The following is a 25,145-nucleotide window of genomic DNA, read 5'->3' on the forward strand; positions in this document are numbered from 1 at the left end:
TTTTATCCCCATTGTACAGATGGGGAAACTGAGTCTCAAAAAGATCAATTAATTTAGACCCCAGGATGCTACTAAGCAGGGAAGTGGCAGAACAAAGTTTGAACCAGGTCTGACTCTAAAGCCTGAGCTTAAAATAAAAATTACTGGAATTGATTTTTTAAATCTTTCATTATTACAACAGTGATATATGAATGTTGTAGGTGTTATGGGGGAAAACAGGCAAAAAAAAGAAAAGAAAAAGTCCATATTTTCACCACCCAGAGATGACCTAAGTTTTATTCTTCCATATATAAAAGTTTTGCTAAAATGAAATAATATGCATACTGATTTATAACCTGCACTTTCTTTAACAATCTCCATCTTTCCATATAAATTTTTACCTTTTCAAATACTCAGTAGGTCCATATTCAAATTGTCCTAAGCATTCCAGAAATACCTTTTACAGCTTGTCCAAAACAAGGTCCAATCCATTCTCTGTGCCCCATTAACCCGGCACCTGTGCATGTCCCTTTAATTCTAGCACCGCCTCTTTTTAATGCTTGTTGGAGAGACCGAGCCAGTCGTCCTGCAGAATGTCCTACCTTCTGGGTTTTTCTGACTGTTTCTTCATGACGTCTTATAGCAGATTCCAGTCTCCTATATTTCCTAAAAACTAGAAGTTAGATCCAAAGGCTTGATAGATTCAAGTTCAATATTAGGTGCTAGACCACATTACAGGTAGTGCTGTGCCTCACACTGGGAAATACATAATGTCCCATTTATTCCCATTAATGATGCTAACATGACCCCCTGATTAGAGGGATGACAGCTGGCTTTTCCATTGTTCAGTTACAATTTTCCCACTTACCACCCAAAGGTCATATGACTATGGGTTTACTTTGGCGTTATGCAAATGTCTAGATTCTTCTGTAGAAAAATTGTGCTCTCATCTACGAGGGCTTTTTGGTTTCCCTGAAAGGAATTCCTGCAGGAAAGGTTTAACTCCATCCCATAATTACCTATTTTCAAAATAAGGAGTTGGTTTAAAAGTCATTTCAAAGGATGACAAACAGCAATATCCCTGTACTTCCTAAGTTTTTCCTGGATTTGAGAGGTTGCATGACCAGGGCCTCAGATAGCAGTCTCAGTTTCAAATCCTGATTCACAGGCCAACTAATGACAGCCCGAGGGAGTTGTGGATGCTCCTTTGAAGCTGTGTTAGAAATTGCACTAGCTCAGGAAGGGGGGGGGGCTCTCCAGACCCCAGCATAGGGGAACCTATTGTTATCTACCCCTGGGTTTAGCCTGAGCTGGAACCGAGAATGAATGGCACAGGTGTTGAAGGAACAGCGGACTAGGAGTTAGGAGATCTGCACTAACCAGCCCTGGGAGCTCGTGGATACTCATTAAATGACCAAGGGCAACTGGGCAGGGGGATGGCCGGACTTGGGCTTCTGGTGAAGAAGGATGCATGGCTTGGGGGGCGGGGCAGAGGCTCTGGGAGTAGTGCTTAAGGGGAAAGGGAATGTCCAGGGCCGAGTCCCCAGTGTGACCTCACCCCGATCTCCCCTCTCTGTCCTGAGCAGCTGTATGTGGCCACAGTGCTGCAAGAGCCGGAGATGAACCTGACGCCAGCCTCTTCCCCCGCCCGGCACACCTACGGCACCATGAGCAGAGCGCCGGAAGAGGGAGACGAGGGGAGCAGTGTGAGGGGCTTTTCGGGGGAGCTGAACACGGCCCAGTTCCAGGAAGGCCTGGAACTGGAGGGCCAGAGCCAGTACCACTAACCAGGACCCGAGGCCTCCCCACGGCGACTCCAGCCAGGAGTGTCAGCCAGGGGAGGGCCAGGCGGGGGAAGGCAAAAGGGCAGCCTGGACCTCCCCACTACTTCCTGCAGACTTCGGAAAGGCCTAACGGGACGTCTGCCAACCTGGCCATTGGGCGCCTGCTGACCAGACACAGTGGGAGTTGCTGGGCAGTGCCCAGGGACCCCAGGACAGGATAGAAGATACAGGCAGCCACCACGTCTTGGGAGAGGTCGCCGAAGCCCTGAACACAGACACTGACGGCGGGGGTCCTTCCTGGGGTCAAGATGGAGAAATGTGTGCATGCGGGAAGAGGCAAAAAGAAGCCCACTGAAGACTCCGGGGTCTTCCCACCCTTTGACCAGCTGCCCTGCCAAGGAGCTGCTGCTCCTGCTCCTACCCACCGCCACCCCTGCGTGTGAGGAAGCAAAGGTATGTGTGCTGGGCCTCATTGACAAGACACAGACGGCCACCTCATCCAGGTTTCCCTGCATGGGGTTCTGTAAAGAGAGAGTTTCTGCACCCATCGGAGCAAGGGGCAGCCGAGACCCAAGACTCGAGAGAAGGTGACTGAGGCCCTTCCTATTCTTCTGCCCTGAGACAGATGTCCCCTTCTCCTCTCTATTCCTGTAAGGGTAGCTGGGACATGATCACTCGGGGCTCATTAAATGGGACCTGTGTGTGTTTTGATGAAGGCAAACCTTGGCTGTTACTATAAGGTGGGAGGGGCAGAGGCAGAATTCACAGGAGGTTGGGGAGGTCTTCTCCCAAAATGCTGGGTGATGGGAAAACAGATACACCTACCCAAGCCCCAGGGCCTAATCAGAGGAACCCCTAAGGCCAAGGATGTAGCCACTGAGAGCTGCTCCTGCCTCATATCCACCTGAGTGCCTGGGCCCCCAGTGTGGCCAAGGTGCGCAGCAGCTTAGGGTAAGGAGCCCATGCTTCAAACTGGAGGCACTGGCCATTCCCTGCCCTCCAGGTAGGACCCTGCCTCTGCTCTTGGACTGAAGAGCACTCAAGTGGTCTCCAAGGTGGTCCTGGCTATGACACTGCGGATGCCCAGTGAAGGGTGGGGTTGGGGTGGGGCTGCAGAGTAAGGCTGCCCTCCCAGATCTGCCACCTCCTGAGACCTGGAGCCAAATCCTGAGCAGAAACAATTCTGGGGACACCTAGCACCTTTGCCCCAGGCAGGGGGGTGCAGACCTCTGCCTCTGGGGACAGGCCCCCATCAGGACTACCAGGCAGCCCAGCAGGGCAGACACAGAAAAGGGTCAGCTGGGGCCTCAGTGGACCAAGACAAGCTAAGTCGAATGGGGTCTGCATGCTCTAGAGCTCTCTTGAACTCCTTCCTCCACAGGTCAGGGTCCCTGCAGCCAACCTGCTGAAAGTGGGCCCCAAGCCTCCCTCACCTAGGTACTTTCACTGGGTCCCAGGCCCATGGGTGCCCCTGACCTCAGATCACCTGGACCTTGTCCTTGCTTCATCCTTGCCTACATCCCAGCTCCAGAAGTTTCAAGCTTCACCCCACAGATCCTCCTTGGCCCCTACTTTGGCTTGAGGGATCTTTCCAGAGAGCTCAAGTCTGCTAGGGAGGAGGCAGTGTCTCCCTGTCCTTGTCCAGCTAGGAAAAGGAAGAAATTATACCCAGCCAGTCCCTCATGAGCCAAGGTCCCGCAGGGCCCCCTCCCCCTAGCATTTCACCAGCCACCAGGGGATAGTCCTTTCCAGAGGAGGGTGGTCAGGGCCCCAGCAGGGAACTCCAGGTGCTGCCTGACCCCCAGTGTGTGAGGATGGCAGGAGTCCTGCCAGGAGCTGGCCTGCGGGCTCACCTGCACCGGGCACTACTTGCTGGCACCTACCTCTAGTCTCTGCGTACCAGCTGGGCTGTTCCTGCTGCTTCTGCCACCGTCCCTCCTCTCCCCTCCCCTGCCCACCTGGCAGCCTGTGGAAGCTGCATATGCAAAGGGACCTAGCAGATGAAAGGGCCCAGGTCTGAGGGCTTTCCCCTCAGAATTTGGGTCAAATGCTGACTGGTTCTGAGAAGGCAGTGAGAATGTATGGAAAGTCCCAGAGTCCACTCACTTCTGTACCCTTCCTGGAGACCCAGGGCAACTGGCAAGGCCCCACCACAGCTGCTCAACCACCCTTGGTCACTGTGTGGGGCATGGGCATGTTCTGGCTCCTGACACCTCACATCCAGTCACCTCCCCCCCAGTTGCTCTCAGCCCACACCTGCCTCATGCACTGGCCTCCACCTACCTCACTGGTCCTTCCCAACTGCCCCTCCCCTGTCTGTCTACTGAAGCACCCCCTCTCAGACCTGACCCATTCTGGAGGGAGCTCTCTTGGGTGAGGGACCCACTACTGCCTAGAGCCTTCAAGAAGTGCCCCACTGGGCCTAGAGCAGCTCCACGCCTGCCTGCCTCTTTCTCGGACGCTTCTGGAAGCAAAGTGCCTATCAGCAGCATTGCATCCTCTGGGGACCCAGGTGAGGGGTATGGACTTCCCTTGGCCACCACTAAAGGAATGTGCCAGAATGCTGAACCTTCTTGTTATTAATGCTGTGACCGTGCCTTGAATAAACAGTCCTCCTGACCTCTGCTGGCCTGTGCCTCTGCCTCTGGACCCCCCAGCTGGGCTCCCCTCCACCTACAAGGGATGAGCCTCCCAAGCTCACTGGGCTCACTGGGCTGGAGCACCACACCTTCCTGGCTCTGACCCTGAGATCAGAGCTGCCCCTTCTGGGACCCTCTCACCCCTGAGGCCCTTGGTGGCCCCTGTCCTCACAAGGGAAGGCCTCACGAGAGCTGCCTGGTCTGCTGGAGAGATAGGAAGTGTATCTGCCTCATTCTTTCTGCTGTGGAGACCCTGAGAGCTCCCTGAGAAACAAAGGAGAACTTTCTGGTCTGTGCACTACCTGGGAAGCGTCTGGGACAGTCTCCCCTGGGCAACAGAAGCCCGTGGATGAGCGCTAGGCCCTGAGAGCGGGCTGTTGGCCACTTTAGAAGTCAGATTTGACAAGATGAAGATTTCAGGTGAGGCCCCCAGGAGAGAATAAGAAGCACCCTCTAGCGAAGGCCAGTTAGGTCTATAGCCTGTGGCAAGGAGGAGGAAAACTCCCTGCCCTGGGGGCATGTGTCCCAGCCTAGGACACCAGAGTTCCAGCCTTCTTCTAGCCAGCTTGATGACCCTGGGATGGTTGTCTCAGCCAGAGAGGAGGGGTAGGAGGACAGGAGGCTGGCTGTTCTGCCTCGTTACTGAACACAGAGGAATAGTGGGGGCTTCCTCTCCACTGCTTCCCACGAGGACAGTCAGTCTCGGGCAGGCTGCACAGACCTTTCAGGGGACTTTGCTCTGACAGACAGAGAAGCTCAAGAGGGAGGGCTGTGGTACCTCATGCATGAAATCCTGAAGGGAGACTGGGGTTGGTCCATCTTCTCTGTCCTCAGCAGGCAGGGAAGACTGGAGGCCTGGAAGGTGGGACTAGGCTGGGGATGGGACTCAAGGGCAAGTCAAGAGGGAGGCCTGGTACCAGCTAACGGCCTCTGCCTAAGAGGGCCCTGGGAGCTCCTCGGGGCTGGGAAGGAGGCAGGAGAGCCCTGGGCTCCAGAGGTTCTGCCTGGAGGCCAAGCATGAGGCGGCCTCCGGCACCTCCAGGGCCTACTTTCCGCAGTCTCCCAAAGCCACATGCTGGGGGAGGGGACTCAGGTCTGTCCTAACTAACCCCCATGCTGGCCCAACTCCAGGGTCTATGTGTGCACTGTGGCAGACATGGGAGCCTGGCTTGTGGGAAGGGGGGTCACAGGTTCTCACCAGAGGACGTTTTCTGAACACTTGACTATCCCTGAGCCTTGACAATCAGCAACCCAGCATCTCTCAAGCCTCCGATGCTGGGTTCTCCATCCTGGCTGCAAATGAGTCTCCTGGGAAATTGTCAACAACCCCAGTGTCCAGGCCCCATCCCAGGACAAACTACACTTTCTGGGGTGGGGCGTAGGCACCACTATTTTACAAAAGCCCCCCAAGGAGAATTGAGTGGGTAAGGAAGCAGATCCCCACCTCCAGTCCCTGGAATGGGGGAAGCTGGTCTCAGCATTTCACACTGTCTCCCCAGGGGAGGCGTGGCCCTGCAGCCTGTAAATAATCACAGGTCCACAGGCTGGGAAACCGCCCTTCACCCTGCCTCCGGAGCTCCAGTGTCAGGTGCCCGGTAGGTCTTCAAGAGTTAGGCCCAAACAAACATTTGCTCTCTGGATTATAAGGGATTAGTACTAGCATTGGCACGACTTCCGTTGTAATCTTACTTTGCAATAAGTACTACTGTGTGGGGCGGCACAGACATACACTAGGTCACAGGGGTCACTCCTGGCTACCTTGTCAGCGTCAGTCAGGGGGTTAAAGAATTTCCTCTTCCCTCCCCTCCAAACACAGAGCTCAAGGTGGCCTTCCTATCAGCCTTCCCTTTTCAAGTGCAACTGACTATCAGTACAATAAATTTATGTAGTGCGTGTCAGGTAGGGAAAAGGGTTTTGAGAACAAATAAAGCAGGATAGGGAGAGGGGAGTGAGTGGAGATGAGGAGGATCCGTGAGGAGCTCCGTGGGAGTGAGACTTGCCGTGAGCATGTGGAGGCTGCAGGGTGGTAGCGGGCAGATCTGGGGCACCCCAGGGATGGGTGGGCCGCTCTGACCAACATTCGGGTGGTGTTTAAAGCAAGGACTGGCTGAGGCCTCTGCGGGAGCAAGTGGAGGTCAGAGGAGGTCCAAGGGAGGGGGAGGGGAATCCGCAAGGGAGACAGAGCAGTGAGGAAGGAGGAAAACCAGGAGATTCCTATGTCCCTAAAGCCAAGGAAAGAAAGGAATTCAAAAAGGAAGGAGGGAGCCCCCAGCTCTGACCACACTTGACAGTAAACTTGGGGCATAGAAGAATGAATGCAAAGATGCCAAGTTAGAATGCTGGACATGCCGTTAGACAAACAAGCTGGTTTCTCCCACAAACCAAAGGTGGAACGGGGCGGGGGGAGGCTAGGGAATGACAGGTTTAAGAGACACAACCAGATGCAATGTGTGGCCCTGGTCACACCCTGAGTTGAATAAACCAGCTGCAGAAAGACATCTCTGAGACATCAGGGTATTGCAAATATGAACGGGGCATTAGGCGAGGTTGAGGAAATACTATTTATCTTGGTAGGTGTGTTGATGGGATGGGGTAAGAGGTGAAAAAGTATCAGCTAGAAGCCAGTGAAAGACTTTACAGATGAAAGACTGGGAAGTCTGGGATTTGCTTTAAAGCTCTCCAGCCAAATAAAAGGGGCAGGGAGATCTTGAGTGCTCACCACTGATCCTATGCAAAGGGTATATGGAGATTCACTAGGCTCTGATTTTTGTGTATGTGAACATTTTTTCCATAATACAAAGTTCTAAAATAAAAGACAGAGTGATCAATTCTCCCCAGTGCTGCTGAGCAGAGGAGCAAGATGAGAACTGAGACATGACCCTGACTTTCACAGGATAAAAGTAGTTGGTGACCCTGACAGTAACAGATTAGGGGTGGGGATGAAAGCCTGGTTGAAAGGTTCCCATTTGCTTGTAAGAGTGAGAAAACAAAAAATTTCAAGGAAAAACAACTCTTTTGAGGAGTTTTGCTATCAAAGGAAGTATAGAAACAGAGTGGGAGCTGGAGAGAGAAGAGGGGCATAGGGTGGGGTGATTTTTTTGTTTAAGATGGGGCATGTGAACAGATAGACTGAGGAGGAACACTGGAATGAGAGGATTACCGGGCTGAGGGAGGAAGGAACTATCCCCCCACACACACACATGCACATGCACACACATACATGCACATGCACATATGCACACATGCACAAGCAGAAGGGTAGTCTTCAAGACAGGTGAAAAGCACTTATGCTTAGGATGGCTCAAGACACAGTTCAGAGGAGAGTGCTTGGTCTTTCCAAAGCCAGGTCACCCCGGTTAGGTGAGTGGGTGTCAAATATTCAAGAACCATAGGCGAGGCATGGCCTCTTGAGTCTGAGTTGTTACCAGATCACAGTGGAGGAGGCCCTCTCTCAGTGGAGACTGTGGGGCTTTTGGTGCCACAGTGGGAAAAGCATTCCTAACATGCTCCAGACCCAGTGTCTGCAGTTACACAGCATGGCAGGCCTGACCACCTGAGTTTGGTTGGGAGCTGGGTAAGCTCTGCTGGCACCGGCAACATTGGTCTTAGCTGAGAAAACTGAAACCTCAGAGTGAGGGCAGTGGCCCTGGTACAGTCCTTCCAGCCACTCACAGCCCAGTTCTATGACCCCACACCTTGGAGGTCAGGAGCATGTAGGGGGTTAACCCCAAGCCTGCTGACATGATGCCCACTCTTTTATTGAATTTATTAGGGTGGCATTGGTTCACAAAACCATACAGGTTTCAAGCGTACAATTCAACAAAACATCATCTGCACACTGCATCGTGAGCCCATTATCCCAAGCAAAGTCTCTTTCCATCTCCATTTCCTGCCTCCCTTTGCCTCCTCCATCTAGCCCCCACCCCCCTTTCCTTCTGGCTATCACCACACTGTTGTCTGTGTCTATGTGTCATATAATCCCTTCACCTTCTTTTATCCAGCCCCCAACCTCCCTCCCCTCTGACATTGTCAGTCTGTTCCATGCGTCCATGCCTGTTTCTATTTTGTTCATCAGTTTATTTTGTTCATTAGATTCCACACAGAAGTGAGATCATATGGTATTTATCTTTCTCTGACTAATGATATGCCCACTCTTAATGTTTCTCCCTCCCCAGGCCTCTGGCTGTCTCTCTACCCGTCTGCCTGATACTCCTGAACACACACACACATACACACACCCCTGCTCTTCAACTCCAACGTTAACTCATTTACTGTCCTTAGAAAGCCTGCCCTGAGGCCCGGCCTGTGTGGCTCAGTGGTTGAGCATCAATCTATGAACCAGGAGGTCATGGTTCAATTCCCAATCAGGGCACATGCTGGAGTTTTGGGCTTGATCCCTGTGGGGTCATGCAGGAGGCAGCTGATCAATGACTCACCATTGATGTTTCCATCTCTCTCTCTTCTCTCTTCCTCTCCATGAAATCAATCAATAAATATATATGTGTATATATGTGTGTGTGTGTGTGTGTGTGTGTGTGTATACATATATATATATATTTTTAAGCCCGCCCTGGGATTGGCACTTTTCCCTCCAAGGAGGATCTACAAGCTTTCCTCAGAGTCTGTGGTGCCCTTCGCTGCTGTCTTGGCACCTGACTCATTCCTATCCCCAGCCTCACCTTGTCCACCAGCAGATGGGCTCCCAGGTCCCTGACCAATGACCTGCTTCAGACTTTGGATTAGTGGGGGCATGTATTGTAACAAACCAACCCCCAAATGTATAATGACACAAACACAATAGAAGTTTATGTCTCTTTCCTGTAAAATTCCAAATGGGTGAGTCCCTGCTCTACCTGCTGGAGAAGAACCTGGGCCCCACCAGGCACTTCTGATTAGTGGGCTCTCTCCTCTAAGCAGTGATTCAGGAATCCAGGCTCCTTCCACTTATTGGCTCTGTCACATTCAACGCATGGCCCTCAAGGTCACTATAAGGTCTGCATCAAACCAGCAGAAGGATGACAGAGCACAGAGGAGCATGCAGGAGTATGGGGGGGCCAGGTCTGGGAATAACATACATGTCCACACATTCTATTGGCCAGAACTTGGTCATATGACTCATCTAATTGCAAGGGAGGCTGGGAATTGTAGTCCAGCACTCTGCCTAGGAGGAAGAAGAACTGGATTTGCCTTGCCAGGCAGTTTTCAACACAGACCCCCTAGCTCCATCTCCACCACTGGCTTCCCCAGGCCTCTCCCTTCTTTACTACCTGTTCTCACATTGACCCTTCTGACCCCATTCCTGCCCTGCCCTACATCCACTACGCTGCAGCTTCATCTGATACAAGCTGACACCCAAGAAAAGACCAGTCCCAGAGGGTCAGAGAGGCACACAGAAGAGGTTTATTCCTCAAGTTTACACAACCACAGCATGGAGCAAAAGATGTAAGTGCATACAGCTCGGGGCGAGGGTAGAGGGCCTCTCCAGCTGCTTTCTCGTCTATCCACCCACCTGAGTACAGGCACGCGAGGTGTGAGAGATGGGGAGCTGTGGGCCTACCGTTGGTGCAGGCGGAGGCAGAAAAGAGGGTAGGGAGATGGGCTTCAGGCCCTGCTTGGGTGGGTGCGTGGTGAGGAAGAGCCGCCTGAACTCAGATATCTCGGAATGAAGTCGCCCCTCCTTCAGATGGCCTTCTGCAGAACCACCCCACCCTGGCTGGCTAGCTGGTTCCTACAGAGCAATAACAAGGGAGCTGCCACCAGAGTGCTGAGTGAAGGAAGGGGGACACTGCAGTGATATCACAGTAGGCCCCTGAAACCCAGATGAGCACCTCACAGAGCCAGGTCACCTATCCCTTCCTCAGCGGTTCTCCTGATGACTGGCCAGTGGTTCCACCGTGAAGGCAGAAGCTGTCCCACCCCTTCCTTGTGAAAAGCAAACACCCTGGGAGAGAAAAGCATTAAAGAAGGTGTCTGGAGCTCGGCCATCCCACTCCCTGACGTGGTCCAGGCTCACACTAGAAGGGTGGCTGATAGAAGAGTCCATTCCCTGAAAGCCCTGTACCTCCTCGGCACCAGGCCACCAGTGCCACCAAAATGCTGCTCCTCCTCACGGCAGAAGACGGGACACCAGAGTGGAAAGAAGGCAGGGAGGAAGCCACTGTGGGTGCAGGGAAATCCAGAAGCCCTTTCCTAAGGGAAAAGCCACGCTTGTCTGTACTTAAGTGGGGGTGGGGACAGAGACCCAGCCCTGCTCCATCACCCCTCTAGTATAGTCAAGGGGACAAGGATCTGGGATACAGGCAGGCCTAGGGGAGCCTGGGCTACAACAGACACAGACCAATGGACAAGCACAGACCGATGAAGGCCACCAGGTGGAGGCTGCTACGTGGTCTAGCCCAGCCCCTGTATAGAGCAGTACAGCAGCCTCTTACTCGCCATCCCAGCCCCGACTCATGGCCTGTACCACAGCCCCGTAGAGCTGGCTCCAGGCTGCACGCACATCCGGTGTGAAGGCGGGGCCCAGGCACTTCTCCAGCATGTAGAGCAGGGACTCGCCCACTGTCTGCAGAGGCAAGGAGCACCTTGTTATTTTCAAAGGCAGGAAGGCATCACTCCATGCCACAGGTGAGAAAACTGAGGCCTGGGTCTTTCTTCTCTCCTGCACAGGGTTCATGCTTCCTGAGCAGGATTTTGCCCCAATCCTTGGGTACCACATTATACCCACTTTCCCCCTTAAAGTGAGGCTTTATAGTGAACAAAGCCTTTCACCCCACTCCCAGCCTTGCAACCACCCCATGAGTGAGGCCGAGGCATTGCCTGGGACCCCCAGCTCAGACCAAGAAAAGTCATTGCCCACAGACCTCAGTTTCTTCCTCTGCAAGGCAACATTCATGGTGTTAAGAACCCAGGCTCTGCAACCAGGTAGACCTGAGTTCATTTTCTGACTCTACTACTTATGAACTATGACCTTGAGCAAGTTACGTCACCTCTCTGAGCCTCAGTTGCTTCATCAGTTAAAAAGAGAAAGTAAAAAAAAAAGTTCTGATTCATTGGGTTGTTGATTAAATGAGATCATCTATAAAAAGCTCTTAGCACAGCATTTGCACACAGTAAGCTTTTGAGAATAAAATGGCTCTCCTGCATTATTAGTCATAATAAATCGGGTTTATTTATTCCACAAATATTTTCTGACTATCCACTGAAGACCAGCCTCGGCGGTAGTGCTGGGGATGGAGAGCACAAGACAAATTCGGTCCCTTCCTCAAGGTTCCTACCACCTGGCAAGGTGACTGGACAATGTAGTAGATGTCACATCAGTGGCCTCCAATGAACCCCACCTTGAGTAGGGGCCTTCCACCTTAACACTGGACTCATCTGTGGGACTGGCCTTGGCCAATGGGACATTAGCAATCGGAGTCTGGAAAAGTGCTTGCACACCAGGTCTGTCCTCTTAGACCACTCTCTCTTAGAACTCAGCTACTGCTCTGTACAGAAGCTGGGCTAGACCATCTAGTGATGAGGCCACAGGGAGAGAGACCCCAGGGATGACAGGCCACCCTGGACATTCCATCCCCAGATGAGCTCCAGCTGAATGCACTGCATAAGTGACTCTAGCTACACCACATGGAACAGAAGAACCACCCCAGGGAGCCCAGAGAAATTAGACATCACTGTTTGTTTGGGATGGTTTTATACCCAGCAATAGAAAACTGAGCAGACCAGCTAATCCTACAGGCTCCTTAGCTTTCTATGGTTCTAAGAGAAGTCATACCAGACAAGAAAAATTAATGGCTCAGAGAGGTCAAGGCAGCACCAGGGTCACACAGCAGGTATGTAATAGATGCAGGTCCCCAACCCTAGTCATGTTAGGGTATAGGAATGGGGATATAAGGGGGGACGGAGAGAGAGGGGTGGCCTTAGGTCAGGAGTTCAGGAGAGAGAAGAGCCCCTTTACCCACCGAGAAAGAGCTGAGTTTCACACCCACTACACGGTGCTTCCTGCCCAGGCCAGCAAGGTACTCATCCAGCGAGGACAGGTCCTCCACATTGGTCACCGCAGCATCGATCACAAGCATCACCTGTCAAGGTCAAGGCAGCAGGGAAACAGAGTGTCCAGAGCAATCTCCCTGCTCACAACCACAGTCCAGAACCTGGGGGTCCCAATTGGTGATGAGTCACCAGAAATGGAAAGCAACCCATGTCTGCATACAGTAGGTGTTCAATGTGTGGTTGAACTACTAATATTACACAACAAGAGAAGCCTCTGTCTTCTGAGGAACTCAAAGCCTTGAACATGCCTGTGGGACAGCTTTGTCTGCCTGGGATAATGGGAAACTGAGGCCCTGGGAGAGCCTCTAAGAAAACCCCAGCTTTGTTGTCATAAGCAGACAGCTCCTAATAGATGAGCACCACCACCTAAGGGAGCCAGGGGACAAGGCCAAGGGCAGTGACAGAGCTGGAACCAGCTGGCTGAGCACAGGGTGGGGAGAAAGCTGTCCATCCCAGACTGGGTCCAGCTCAGCACAGTGGGAAAGGGGCAGGAGGGGAGTAAGACCAGGCCTAGGGCAGAAAACAGAAGTAATTTTCACTATCCCAAGTCCCTCATTGTCTCCCAGGAAGGTGCTCTGCTGGATCCCAGAGGCCACTCCAGCTATCCTTCCCCTCACCTTCCTGATGTGGTCCAGGAACTCAGGGGAAGAGAGGCAGTCCTTGGGGCTGGAGAACTGGCGGCAGTTGTACTGGAAGAGGGGCAGCAAGTCGGGCTCCAGGTCAAACAGTCTGTAGGGGGAGGCCTGGGTGTCAGCCCTGGTGTTAAAGCCTGCAGGCCCCAGCAAGCCCGTGAGCCCCGGCTGCCGCAGCGGGAGTGGGAGTGGACCAGAGGTTTGGCCGTAACCTCTAGCATACCCTCCAACCTGGTACTGACCCCTTCACCAGCTTTGCTGGGACCCCCTTCCTAGAAAGAGCGTGTGTCCCCAGGCCACTCATAGGACCCAGCATCTTGAGGGGTATGAGGCAGGAAGGGATCCTCAAACAGAAAGACTGAAGTCAGCCTCTCTCTCTCTCCCCTCTCTCTCTCTCTCTCTCTCTCTCTCTCTCTCCCTCCTCTTTCTCTCTCCCCTCCTCCCACCCTTCCCAATTTTGGGTCAGAATAAACTAGTCTCATCCTGTCTGAGAGGGCTCTGGCTAGTGATGATAATCATAGTGTTAGGAACTTACTGAGCATTTAGTGTACACATGGTTAACTTGTATATTCCTCACAATCCTAAAGTTACAAAAATTGGGATAACAGTGGGCTCAACAATTATACCAATTTTATAGAGGAAACAGAAGCCCAGGGAGGTTAAGTAGCTTGCTTAAGGTCACACAGCTTGGAAGCAGTGGGACCACAGAGGGTGCCTGAGTAAACAGTAGGCTTGGGGAAAGCCCGGAGACACAAAGCAGAAACTCTCAGCCACACCTGGGAGGGCTCATCTGGGTTTTGTGCAAGTCTGTGAATTTATTTCCCTTTTTGTGGGAGGCAAGGGTGGAAGCCTGGGGAGTTGTGCCGACAGTTTGCAAAAGCTTCCTCAGAAGTTCTGTGCTGGCTTAGGGAGCCAAGGCTCCTGAGAAACGATGTGAAAGGGAGCCTGGCCTCTCTGCGGATGGCAGAGCGGCTACCCAGACCCTCGAGCCGAGGTTGAAGACTCCCCCTCCCCCTTAGGGGCTGGCAGCCCCTTACTCCGCTTCCCGGTCCTGAGACTTGGGCTCTGCCACCCTTTGCCTGGTGGTTCTCTGTCCTAGCTTGGTCTTTTCGTCGGAAAGGTTTACCCTCCTGTTAGTTGCTGCAAGTGCACTCTTCGGGGGCTGGACCCCACGCTCCGCCAGCCAGCCCACCCTCCCTATAGGGGCGGGAGTGGGGGGCGACACCCCAGTCTCCCCTTACTGGCAGCGGTGGGCACCCCAGGAATTACCAAAGAACGAACGCTCTGGGTGAGTCCCCACTGCCGCCCCGGAGATCCTCCTGGGACACGTGGGGGGCTGGAAGCAAGCGGCTCCCTCGCCCGCCCGGGAGGAGCAGAGGGGTCGCTGCGCCCGGCTCCTCTGGCGCGCACCTGGAGGCGCCCGGGCGCAGAGGCAGAGGGTCCGTTTTCCCTCCTCTGGAGCCGCCCCGAACCCATTCCTGGCCAGGTCCCCAGCTCCCCCGGGGCTCAGGGCACCCTCACCTGGTGAACAGGACAGTGCCGTGCTCCAGTGGGCTGCGGCTCACCTCCTGCCAGCTCTGCCGGATCAGCTCGGGCTCTGGGCGCTCCATGCTCGCCAGGGGCGCGGGGCGCAAGCCTGGGACCTCCAGGGCGCGAGCACGGTCACCACACGTGCCGCGCCATCTCCGTGGCGAAGTGGCCACTCCGCACCCCTCGCAGCCCCTGCGCCTCGGCCGGGCGGGGTTTCTGCCACCGCCCCTTCCCCGCACTAGGTGGAGGCGCCCCGGCCCTGCCGGCCCCTCTGGCGCCGCTGCAGACCCTGCTCGGCCGCCGCTCCGCGCCCCGCGGCGCTGGCTCCGAGTGCCCCGCACCGCACAGCCCGCGGCGACCGACTGGGGCGCTTTAAAGCAACCGCGGCCCCGCCCCCTCCTCCCCTCAAAGCGCACATCTCCGGGCAGCCGGCTCTGGCCCGAGAGGACCCGGAGGCACTGGCGATGCCGGACTTCAGAACTTAGCAGAAACCATGGAGCCTGTGTTGAATCCGATCGCTTTAGGTAGGCGCTGCATGAGCCACCTTTCCACAAGCCTCACTCAAACACTGCCTGCCGGGGAGCGTCTGAGATTGCCACCCCCTTGGCACGGGGTCTCCTTCCTTCCTCCCCAGGGTCAGACCTGGGAATGCCAGGGCACTACCTGTAGGGGGTGCCCTCTGACCTAGTTCTGGGTCTAAGACATCCCCACACCTGGGGGGCCACCAGGGCTCTCAACCTTAGGGACAGGGCCAAGGCCGCAGCCATTTCCAGCGAGGCTGGGTTTTCCTGAGACTCTGTTTAGAGATGTGTGGGCTCCAGTTCCAGCCCCAGCTCCACTTGGCCAGGGTGGAGCCTCAGGTGCAGCAGCTGTGAGCATTGCCCTACGTGGTCTTTGAGGGAGTTAAGCTCAAACATTCTATGATCCCACAGTTCTTAATACTTTTTTAAAAGGTTAACTAGAAATACTATGTATGTTATTAACTAGTTCAGGCCCAGACTCTCATGCTTGCCATTCAGGGTGTAAAGTTGATCACCAGTCGATTAGACCTAAACTTTTCTCTTTCAATCACTAGAGTCCCTCAAACCCTAGTGGCCCAGGTTTGGGGGAGCAAGCACATTTTTCACCCTCATTTATCATTATTTGCGAGTGTCTGAGCCTGTCTCCTCTCAGTTTATCCACTTACCCTCTCAGTCTATCCACTTCTGTTTCCTCAGCTGTATTCAGCGTACAGCTGGGTTGGATATTGAGGTCTCCAGGGCCTCTAGGCCACCTTTGTTTTCATGGATAAAAAGGAGTGGGTGGGTGTTCTAGGGCCATCAGTTATGGACAGGCTGTGTTAGGCATGGGGTGACGAGTCCTTGCCTTCTGGAACTTCTCCTGGCCCTGAATCAGACTAAGGGCCTCAGCAGAATTCATCTTTCCTGTATCCAACCAAGCCCAATGAAGCCATCCAGCTGCTCTCCCTCTTCCAAGAACCCAGGAGTTTGAGGACCCCCTAGTCCTCTCTTCCCCATCTCTCCACACATCTCGGGTCTCTGGGCTGGAGTAGGAGAGCAAGGTTGTAAGGCAGCTGGCTTGTGCCCTGAAGAGTCCAAGAACTCCTCATGTAAGAGCACAAAGAGATGGGAGGCTGAGGGGAGAAGGTGAGGGTACTCAGGGACTAGTCTTCCAGAGTGGTATCCCATGGCCCTGCAGCCAGATTCAGCAGGTTACAGGGTGAGGTCATGTCTCCAGCAACCTTTACCTTCTTTCCGTGCCCAGGTGCCCAGTGCTCCATGCAGGCCACCTGGCTTATCGAAAGCTTCCCACTCCACCCAGTTTGCATTTCCTGGCAACAGTCTACACTCAGACCCTTCTAGCTTCCTTTCTCCTTGGGTCGGGTCTGGGGTTTGATGTGTTAATGGGAGGTAATGGCCTTAGCTAGTAATGTGAAGTCAGCACTCACCCTGCCTTTCTAGAGCCAAGAGGAGGCGGGAGAGGGCTAAGTGCACTCTAATCTCTGTTTCCCTTGGAGGAAAGGCCCGAGAACCTGGCCTGGCCAGGCCCAAGCAGTCAAGGTGGTTTATTCTAACCAGAGACAGGGGTCTGAATCCATATTTAAGTGGCTGGGGAAAAGTCACAGGAGCTCCCTCCCTGCTCCGTATCTGCCCACGATTTGGGCAGGAGGTTCTAATCAAACAGAGTTCAGATACTGTTCTGGAGCCAGTGCTGTCATTGGGATCAGTTATCATCAACAATAATAAAGAGCAGCATTTACTGAGCACTTACATCCAGACACTGTGCAAGGCACTTTGTATCATTAGCTTTTTTTTTTTTTTGCATCATGAACTCTTTTCATCTTCACACTAACTCTCTGAAGTAGGTGCTGTTTATTATACCCTCAGTCTACCATTGAGGAAACAGAGCGAAAAGGTAATAATTCACCCGAAGTTGCATAGTTAATAAGTAACAGGGCCAAGATTTGACCTCAGGTCTCACTCTAGCCCATCCTTAGGCCTCCATGCTCTACTGCCTCCCTCACTTTAGTGGATTGTGACCAAAAGCTGTGTCCATAGTTCAGACCAAGCCAAGGTCACTGGGTCTGGGTCAAGGGTGTATTGGAATTGGCTCTTAGATGGCTTGTAAGAGCCCACATAAGCATCTTTCCAACTCCTAGTGACATCAATCAGGTTGGTAGCCTGAAACAGGCCCAGTTAGGAGTATTTACACCATGAAAATTGACAAGTGCTACAAATCAGGGCTTTTTTCCTCCCAGAATACCTCTGGGCTGGGTGCACCAGGAAACACTGGGCCCTACATGCGCTGTCAAAGCATTAAAGAGAGCACACAAAAGGAACAGGTGGAATCTGGACACCTCCGAGCTGAGCCCAGGCCTTCTCCCCAAGGGATCCAGGTCTGCCAGCTTGTTCTGGGAAGGTGCTTCTAGTCCCAGGACCAGGCTGGAGAAGCAGAAAATCCCCAACTTGGTGCCTAGTCCAAGTTCCACTAATTACTAATCATGGGAGTTTAAGCAAGTAATTTAATCTCCCATGGGTAGAATGGGGGCAAAACAACAGTGACTTCACTGGGCCTTATGAGGCTTGTGTCACAGGTGTGTCAGGACTTGGTAGACTAAGCTGGGACCGTCAAGAAAGTGTCCTGTCCTTTTCTAACCTGAAGATCTGTATGACCCCTCCCTCCCCCGCCTGCAGCCACTCTTGGTCCTAAGAGGAAGGTGGTCAGTTAGCCCAGAAGCCCCCAGTTCCACAGTGCAGTGCTACTCCCCCACCTGCTGTCCAACACAGTCAGCTCTTACCTACTTTGGACCCTTAACACCACTCCTGTCAAGGTGGAGGCAGAATGGAAGTTGTACAATGCTGGGCCACTCAGCTGTCTCAGAAGCTGACAACTGCTACTCTCTCTCAGTTCCTTCTGTACTTGTGTGGGCAGTAAAAAGAGAAAAAAGGTCCAGCTTCCTACTTATTTTGGAATAAGTTTAAAACAAAATAACCAATATTACTCAAGTAACCTCATACATGGTGGGGCCCAAATGCTCCCTGGGGTAAAATCAGGCTCACCTGCCCAGCCCAGGGCCCCTGCTGGAATTAGAATGGCCTCAGACAACAGAATGGTTCTTGCACGCAAAACATTCTTCTCTTTCCGGGAGCCTGAGGGAGAGTCAGATTCAATTAGGTACAACAAGAACAATGGCATTCAAAATAAGAGCCATTTATTACAAAAGTCAGTGGCCTCCAATTATCTGTGGAAACTTCATATATATATATATATATATATATATATATATATATATATATATATATATATATATATATGTATAAAATGTGGCTCAAGAAGTTGGCTGGAGCTTGGGCTGACTAACAATGTCTTCCTCCTCCACCCGCAAGTTTGCAGGATTTGTCACATTTCTGACAATTCCTGGGGGCTGGAGGCCACATTCAAAGCACCACCCAGGAGCCCCTCTCCCCAGCATGTTCCAACAACAGAACTTCTAAGCATTTGAAGCTGCATCAAGCCAGTGGCCTTGTCCCCAGAGAAGCATCTACCAGTCTGGGCAAGGAGAAGAGGGAGTGAGCAGACAAGTCTCCTTCTCCCAACCTTGGAAAGCAGTGGAAGAGACAGAGGAACCCTTTGGCCCCAATGTAGCCAAATTAGCAGGAGAGATGGGCAGGGAGTTGCCTGAGGTTCCTCCTTCCTCACCCGCACTCAGAGTGGCTGCCCTCTGGCTCCTTCAGAGCTCCTCCCCTCCAACAAGTTCCTATTAGGAAATACAAGGCACAGGGAACATCAGCCACCTCCTGGTTGTCACTGTGGGCCATTGTTCTTTGCTAAGAGCCAAGCACAGATTCCTGCATTCTACCTCCAGGAGAGCCCACCCAGATGGCTGCCCCCACCCAGCTCAGAAGCTACCAACTCCACCTATGGGAAGGAGGGGAGGCAGAGGTAGGGTGGAAAGGGTGAGTAGAGGTTTCTCCATCCTGTTCTCCTTCCCTTCCAGAAATGCAATTAAGCAAGCAGCCCAGACTCAGCATACAGACAGCGCTTCCTGCTGGGGGAAGTCAAAAGGGCTGTAGCCCTGGGAGAGGGAGGTCATCAGGCCCCAGATCTAATTAACAAACCTGCCTTGCTTTTGATGTTGCTGTATTTCCTCTATTAACATTAATGATGGTTGGTCTGAACATCCAAGCATGGCCAGAAGCTTCCCTCCCCATCACCCAGTAGGTAGCACAGCCTGTCCCCAGGACCAATTTCCAGTCTCCGTGGCAACCGCCTCCAAAGATGCTCTCAAGAGCTCTGACCCTGTCAGAGTTGGTAGGGGCTACAGAGGAGGGAAGATGGAGTGTGGCAGATTCGACATTAGCCTTGAAGCATCACAGTCCTCTGAGACAAAATAAATACTCTGTCATGCACTGGAAGGAGGAGGGGCAGGCGGAAGGCTGGCCCTGGGTTGGTTCAGTTGTGACCCATGGGTTTTCTTAATCCCTTTCATTTGGGGAGGAAGTGAAAGGAACAGCTCTGAGCTTCTTGCTTGGGCTTCAAAGTGATAGAGAGGAGAAGCTTTAATGCATTTCTAGGTACTCCGGGTCTTAGGGGGAAAAGAGATTGATGATACAGAGAAAGGGAAATGAAATGGAGTGAAAGAAGGTATCAGCAGGGGAGGACTTGAGAAGTAAAAATAAGGAACACTTAGTGAGTGACACTGAGAACCCAGCCCAGTACCATATAGACACCTGCCCTGCCACACATCTGCCTCGACTGCTAACTAAGGGGCACAGTGGCTCTCCCAGCTGCCAGCTGGAGGAATAGGGAAGGATGGGCAGCAAGAAACCGCCTCTGGCCCCCAGGGCCCAGGAACACAGAGCAGCCAAGGGTAGGACACCATTCCTCACACCGATCTCATTGTGTGACATTCTCAGAAAGCAGGAAACCAAGGGCCAAGGAAGGCCAGCCAAGGGCTGGTGAATCCTCAACTGCCTGGCTCTGCAGCCAGTGCTTTGTGAACAGTGCAGGCACGAAGTCCAGCCACCTGCTGCCACCTAGGAGACTAGCCAGCAGCAGCCACGCCAGGAAGCAGCTGAGGCCGGCCTCTAGCTCAGGGGTGCTTGGCCATACTTGTTTGTGAGGAGAGTAGCACAGCTCTGCCAGTCTCATCTGCTCTGCTGTTGCTGATGTCCAAGGTGGGGCCAGAGCTCTCAGCCCCCTTGGAGGTCAGAGGATTGTTGCTGGCTCTTACAAACCAAATCCAGTGTGAAAAAATATCAAAAAATACTACTGTAACCCTGGACTATCTCTTAGAGTTTATGACACTCAGCTGTCTGCAGTCACAGTCTACATTCCACCGTTATCTGGACAAATGTGCCCTAAATCCCGCACTCCCACCCACTCTCTCGCACACTTATCCTTCCTTATGTGGCACACGTGAGGAAGCAGCCTAAGAGACATCCTCGGTGCTGAGCCATCCCAGGCGGTTGAATCTGCAGACAGAGCCGGGGCTCTTTCTAGTGTTGAGTTAAATTCCAGGTCTGCTCCTAGAGTCTGGTCCTGCCAGGTGACAGAATTCCTCAGGATCCTCGGGAATCTTCCTCCACAGCTGGGAGGGTACAGGGATGGGCACCACAGCTGGCTGCCCCCAGGAAGTTCCTGGACTGAGGCTAGAGTCCTTGCAGTAGCTTCAAAAGTCCCATGATTCCATCCATCTTAGTCCTGCCATTGGACTTTGGGGATCCTGGGCTAGGGGACCAACCATCCCGTAAGCCAGAGGGTGGAAGAGGTAGAAGCTGTGAGAGAGAATCAAAGGGAGGCAGTTGGCATCCCGGTGCCTCCCCCGAGGCCAGCAGCCCTACAGATCTTTGAAATGCAGCTCCTCCTGCTGGAGCTCATCAGATCTTCTCCACCTTTAAGACCCATTCCCTCTTGTCCCCATGTCTGCCTGAGTTAGCCCTCGGGCACACTGGAACCTGAGAGCTTAGTAGATGCTGACTTAGTGACAGGAGAGAGACCAGTCCAGGGGTCTGCTCATGGGCTGTTTGGTCCAGAGTGTTTGTTAAAACGTGAAAGTGCTCTTAGGTCACAGGTCACCATTCCTTGTTCATGTTTTCATGTTGCCCCCTGGCCCTTACAAGCCAATGACTCTCAAGAGAGGATCTGTGAGACTCACAAAGTGGGGAGAGGAGGATGACTTTCCAACAATACCCTCCTTCCAGTTATTCTGAGCCACACCAGACCCCACACCCCTGGACCCACCCTCTCCCTCACCCCACTGAGTGCTACTCCAGGAGGAAGCCACTAAAGAGGGGTGCCCCCCAGGTGTGCTGGTAAGAGAAAAGCTGGGAACCACTGGCATAAGGAAAGTATGTAAAGAGTGAGCCCATGTTTCTCCTATTGGCTGCACATTAGGGTCACCTAGGGAGCTTTGGAAATTGTGACTGACAGGGCCCAAAACTGGGCTCAAGTGAGTCAAAGGTCTGGAGATAGGGCGCCCTGGCACCAGCAGGCTGGAAAGCACCCCAGGCGATTCTAAAATGCATCCAGGGCTGAGGCATCAGGGTGGGGCCGGGGAGCAGCAGTGCAAGGTGCAGGGGATGCTCACCTGTAGGCAATTCCCAGGAGCAGGCTCAGGACTCCCCCGACATGGACGACACTGGCCAGAGAAGAGGGAGCCAGGCTGCAGGCACAGAGCCTAAGGAGAGTGTCCCACAGAACGCCTAGTGGAAAGAACAGAACTCTGCACAGCCTGTTGGAGGATGGCTCGGGGTCACAGAGATGCCCTCTCAGCACTGCTGCTCCACGGTGGCCTCCTCCTCTGCCCGATCCCACCCTCATCACCCAGCCAGGTGGGCAGTGCTGACCTGTCAGCATGCTGGAGAAGAGCATGGCTGGGAAGTAGTGGTGGAAGTAGAGGACCCGGCCCATCAGGAAGAACGGGAAGTAGTGGAGCGCCCAGCCAAGCAGCAGCTGCCCACCTCCTCGCAGCAGCACCTGGGACAGCCCTGGGCCCAAGGAGCACAGCCCCAGTCAGCAGGCAGGGAGGGGCACAGATCCCGGGCTCCAGTCCAGCTCTGCCCCTTCCTTGCTATGTGCCACGTCACCCAACTTGGCCTTCCTTACCTCACCTGGACCAAGCCAAACAACACTCCAGCAGCTGGCGGAGAGATGAGCAGCTGACTCTCAAGAGCCCTGCTCACTACCCACCCAGCCCAGTGAGGCCTCAGCACCTACGGCAGGGGCACCAAACACCAGTAGGAGGCGGCACAGCTTCTAAAGAAACCAAAATCCTGCACACCCCACAGACAGCTTCCCCTCACCTCCATTCCCCACATCTCTGCTGCCACACAAATCTTTGCAGCAGCAGACAGGGCAGAGGTGAGGTCAGGGAGGGTGGAGCTGCACTAGAAGGGAGTCTGGGATTCCGGCTGTTCAGATAGGGAGCTGCAGAGGCCAAAGCAGCCCGTGTGACTATCTCAGATGCTGTGGTCCGTGGCCTGGCAGCTAAAGCTATTGGAATAATACTAGGATGGGAACCCACAGACTGTGCCCTGGGGGCTCCTCTCTCCCCACTAGAGGACAGGGCCATGGAACAAGGAGGGGGCAAAAGAGAAAAGATGGGGAGCTCTGTCAGAGCACAGAGGTTACAAGTGAAGACTCTGAAATCAGGCTGCTGGGGTCTAAACCTCAGTTCTATCAGTTACCAGCATGTCCTGGGACATGTTTCTTAACCTCTGTGCCTTAGTTTCCAAGCCCACAGAATGGGGTGATAGCCCCCAACCCAAGAACTGCTGGGAGGGTGTAGTGTTTAACACAGCACCAGGCATTTGGTGTCCACACACTGTAAAAAGCAAAGGAGAAGGGAAGGAGTGGCCCACCAACAGGCAGGCCTCCCCGCCACTGCAGGCACCCTGACAGCTGCCAGGTCGGGGAGGGAGAGGCCAGAGGACCTGACCTGCAACCTTCGCAGGCAGATGTGCCCCTCTCTGCACAGCGACAGCAATGATGCTCCCTGAGAGGAGGTAGAGGGCAATGCTCAACAGGTTCAGCCACCAAACCACCTGCATGGAGATGAGAACAGGAGGGTGAGAAGAAAGTTGCAGCTCTCATGGGCTGGCCTGAGGGTCCAAACTGAGCATGTGCAGGCACTCACCGGGTTGCCGAGCAGATACACACGGAAGTCCGTGTCATTGACTCCGGAGAAGCGCAGGCCCTGCAGAGCAGAGGACACGCTGCTTGTCTGGGGCGCGGCTCATCCCTGCTACACGCATTCCAGGGGGAGGGGACTGGTCACCTTTCACAGACAGGGAGCCTGGGCAGGAGGCTCAGATGTGAGCTCTCTGGGAAGGCTGGGTCAGAGTCAGGGCAGAACACAGAGCCCCATCTCCAGCCACCCCATGCCAGGCAGTGAGGCCTTGCCCTGTCACCCTGGCACACCCCACCTCTACCAAGTCTCCATGGTCTCTTTCTTGGCTCCATTTCCTGGGAGGAGCTCTGGCCTCAGGCCCTACCTGGTAGTTGATAGGCCAGTGCCAGGGTTTGGACGTGAATTCATTGTCCTTGGGTTTGAGGCCACTGTTCCCCTGCAGGAAAATGGCAAAGAAAAGCTGGTCAAGGCAGATGAAGTAGGCTGACAGAGGTGTGCGGCCCAGGTTCTCTGGTATTGACTGAGGGTCAGAGGAAACCCTCTCTCCTCTCTCTCCCTTGCAGGAAGAACCAGGTGCTTGCTCTCGGTCACTGCCCACCTGCCTATGACAACTGCCTTACTTCTTGCAACAGGCAAGCCTCCAACTCCCACCTGAGACAGTCCAATCAGACCCTTTCTGCTTGACAGAGAGAGGAACAAGGAATCTGTTTCCTAGGGGCACAAAACATGGACCCATCTTGCAGGCCAAGGGCAGGTGTCAAGAGGGTGAGGAGGGGCATATACAATCAGGGCTGACTTGAAAGGCCCATTTCAAACAAACCCAGGAACGCTGAGGAGTTCCTGGACTTCGAAATTTTTACTTCAGACCAGTGTTCTCAACTTTTTAAATTACTGCCGCTCCCATATTTTTTAGGCATTTTTTCCCTAAATGCCTTCACCATGACATTGTGATACCATAGCTAAAATGTAAATCTGTTTATATACTATATGAATACCCGTGCTTTATACATGAAAAAGTTCAGGGGGTTTTGCCTTCCAAGAACCTATTTTACCCACTGGAAGTGATACGACTCTGGCTGAGAATGCACTTAGCCCGAGGGACCCAGACTTAGCACCTTTAATCAGTAGCAAAAATCTCCTACACCTGTGTCTACATGGCAAAACATGGCCTTTGCTAAAACAGGAGGAAAAGGGTCAGGATCCTGCATGCTACCCACCAGGACTGCATCAGCCTCATCATCAGGACCCACTGAGAAGGCGTTTCCCAGAGGAGGAGTTGGGTGCTCTGGGTTAGGTCAGGCTTTGTCCACCTCGGCACTTCTGCCATTTAGGGCTGGAGAAGTCTTTGGTGTGGGGTTGTCTTGTGCAGTGTAGGATGTTTAGCATCCCTGGCCTCTGCCCACTAGATGCCAAAAGCAGCCGTACCCCTCAGCATTGCCAAATATCCCCTGGGAGGCAAAATCACCCTCTCTTGAGAACCACTGGTCTAGCCCAAGAAAGATCCAGAAAGTTTGGTTCAGTGAGCCAGCACCCAGTGCCTTGCTAATCCACCTACTTGAGGGGTTGGGAATCATTTGCAGGCCTCCACATGATAGTTGGGTTGCTCTTCCAGGGTCAAAGGGCCCAGCCACACAGCCCCTGAACCACTATGGCCATGTGAAGGGCCTCAGAATGAAGAACAAATCACTCTGGACCCCAGGGCATCTGCTAAGGGAATCAATTTCTTCAGTCCAGTCCAGTCCAGTCCCAAACGCGGGGATTCCAGCCAGAGCTATAATAAGCCAACGGCCTCCTATTCACTACATTAAACTCTGAGAAATCCGGCTCCTTTACTAAACCAAGTGGAAGGAAGGAAAAAATAAATCTGTAACCATTATAGGCATATGCATTTGTACACTGT

The 25,145-nt window shown here is 53.3% G+C and overlaps 3 protein-coding genes across 5 annotated transcripts in view; 1 reads left to right on the forward strand and 2 right to left on the reverse strand.

Annotated features, from left to right (window-relative positions):
- Positions 1–4,383, forward strand: part of TMEM63C (transmembrane protein 63C) — a 67,406-nt gene extending 63,023 nt beyond the window's left edge. Inside the window, exon 25 of the mRNA XM_081137457.1 lies at positions 1,566–4,383. Coding sequence (XP_080993583.1) covers positions 1,566–1,766 — 201 coding nt within the window. The 3' untranslated portion in view covers positions 1,767–4,383. The remainder of the gene's footprint in view (positions 1–1,565) is intronic.
- Positions 4,384–9,779: 5,396 nt separating this feature from the next.
- On the reverse strand, positions 9,780–14,954 carry NGB (neuroglobin). 2 transcript variants are annotated; one of them, XM_081151039.1, is made up of 6 exons: positions 14,605–14,954; positions 13,069–13,180; positions 12,361–12,480; positions 10,834–10,964; positions 10,464–10,591; positions 9,780–10,130 (listed from the first exon to the last, which is right to left on the reverse strand). In XM_081151039.1, exons 1-6 carry the CDS (start codon positions 14,691–14,693, stop codon positions 10,120–10,122), a joined length of 591 nt encoding a protein of 196 aa, XP_081007165.1. In that variant the 5' UTR covers positions 14,694–14,954; the 3' UTR covers positions 9,780–10,119. The 2 variants fall into 2 exon arrangements, with proteins under 2 accessions (XP_081007165.1, XP_081007166.1); XM_081151040.1 differs by lacking the exons at positions 9,780–10,130; positions 10,464–10,591 and having other exon boundaries at positions 10,743–10,964; positions 14,605–14,775.
- A 3,354-nt stretch (positions 14,955–18,308) lies between these two features.
- Positions 18,309–25,145, reverse strand: part of POMT2 (protein O-mannosyltransferase 2) — a 33,824-nt gene continuing 26,987 nt past the window's right edge. For both annotated transcript variants that reach the window (XM_081151070.1, XM_081151071.1), the window contains 6 exons: positions 23,610–23,681; positions 23,252–23,311; positions 23,054–23,159; positions 21,963–22,103; positions 21,704–21,818; positions 18,309–20,891 (listed from right to left, as the gene is read on the reverse strand). In XM_081151070.1, the coding sequence (XP_081007196.1) occupies positions 20,786–20,891; positions 21,704–21,818; positions 21,963–22,103; positions 23,054–23,159; positions 23,252–23,311; positions 23,610–23,681 (600 nt within the window). In that variant the 3' untranslated portion in view covers positions 18,309–20,785. The remainder of the gene's footprint in view (positions 20,892–21,703; positions 21,819–21,962; positions 22,104–23,053; positions 23,160–23,251; positions 23,312–23,609; positions 23,682–25,145) is intronic.

The sequence above is a fragment of the Miniopterus schreibersii genome (genome assembly GCF_964146895.1).
Source record: "Miniopterus schreibersii genome assembly, chromosome: 1".
In the NCBI taxonomy this organism is placed as follows: domain Eukaryota; kingdom Metazoa; phylum Chordata; class Mammalia; order Chiroptera; family Miniopteridae; genus Miniopterus; species Miniopterus schreibersii.

Coding starts and splice junctions, on each gene's coding strand:
- NGB (XM_081151039.1), bottom strand. CDS start 14,693: ATGGAGCGCCCAGAGCCCGAGCTGATCCGGCAGAGCTGGCAGGAGGTG. Junction 12,481..13,068: donor TCCTGGACCACATCAGGAAG/GTGAGGGGAAGG, acceptor TGACCTTGACAG/GTGATGCTTGTGATCGATGC. Junction 10,965..12,360: donor TGAAACTCAGCTCTTTCTCG/GTGGGTAAAGGG, acceptor TTGCCTCTGCAG/ACAGTGGGCGAGTCCCTGCT.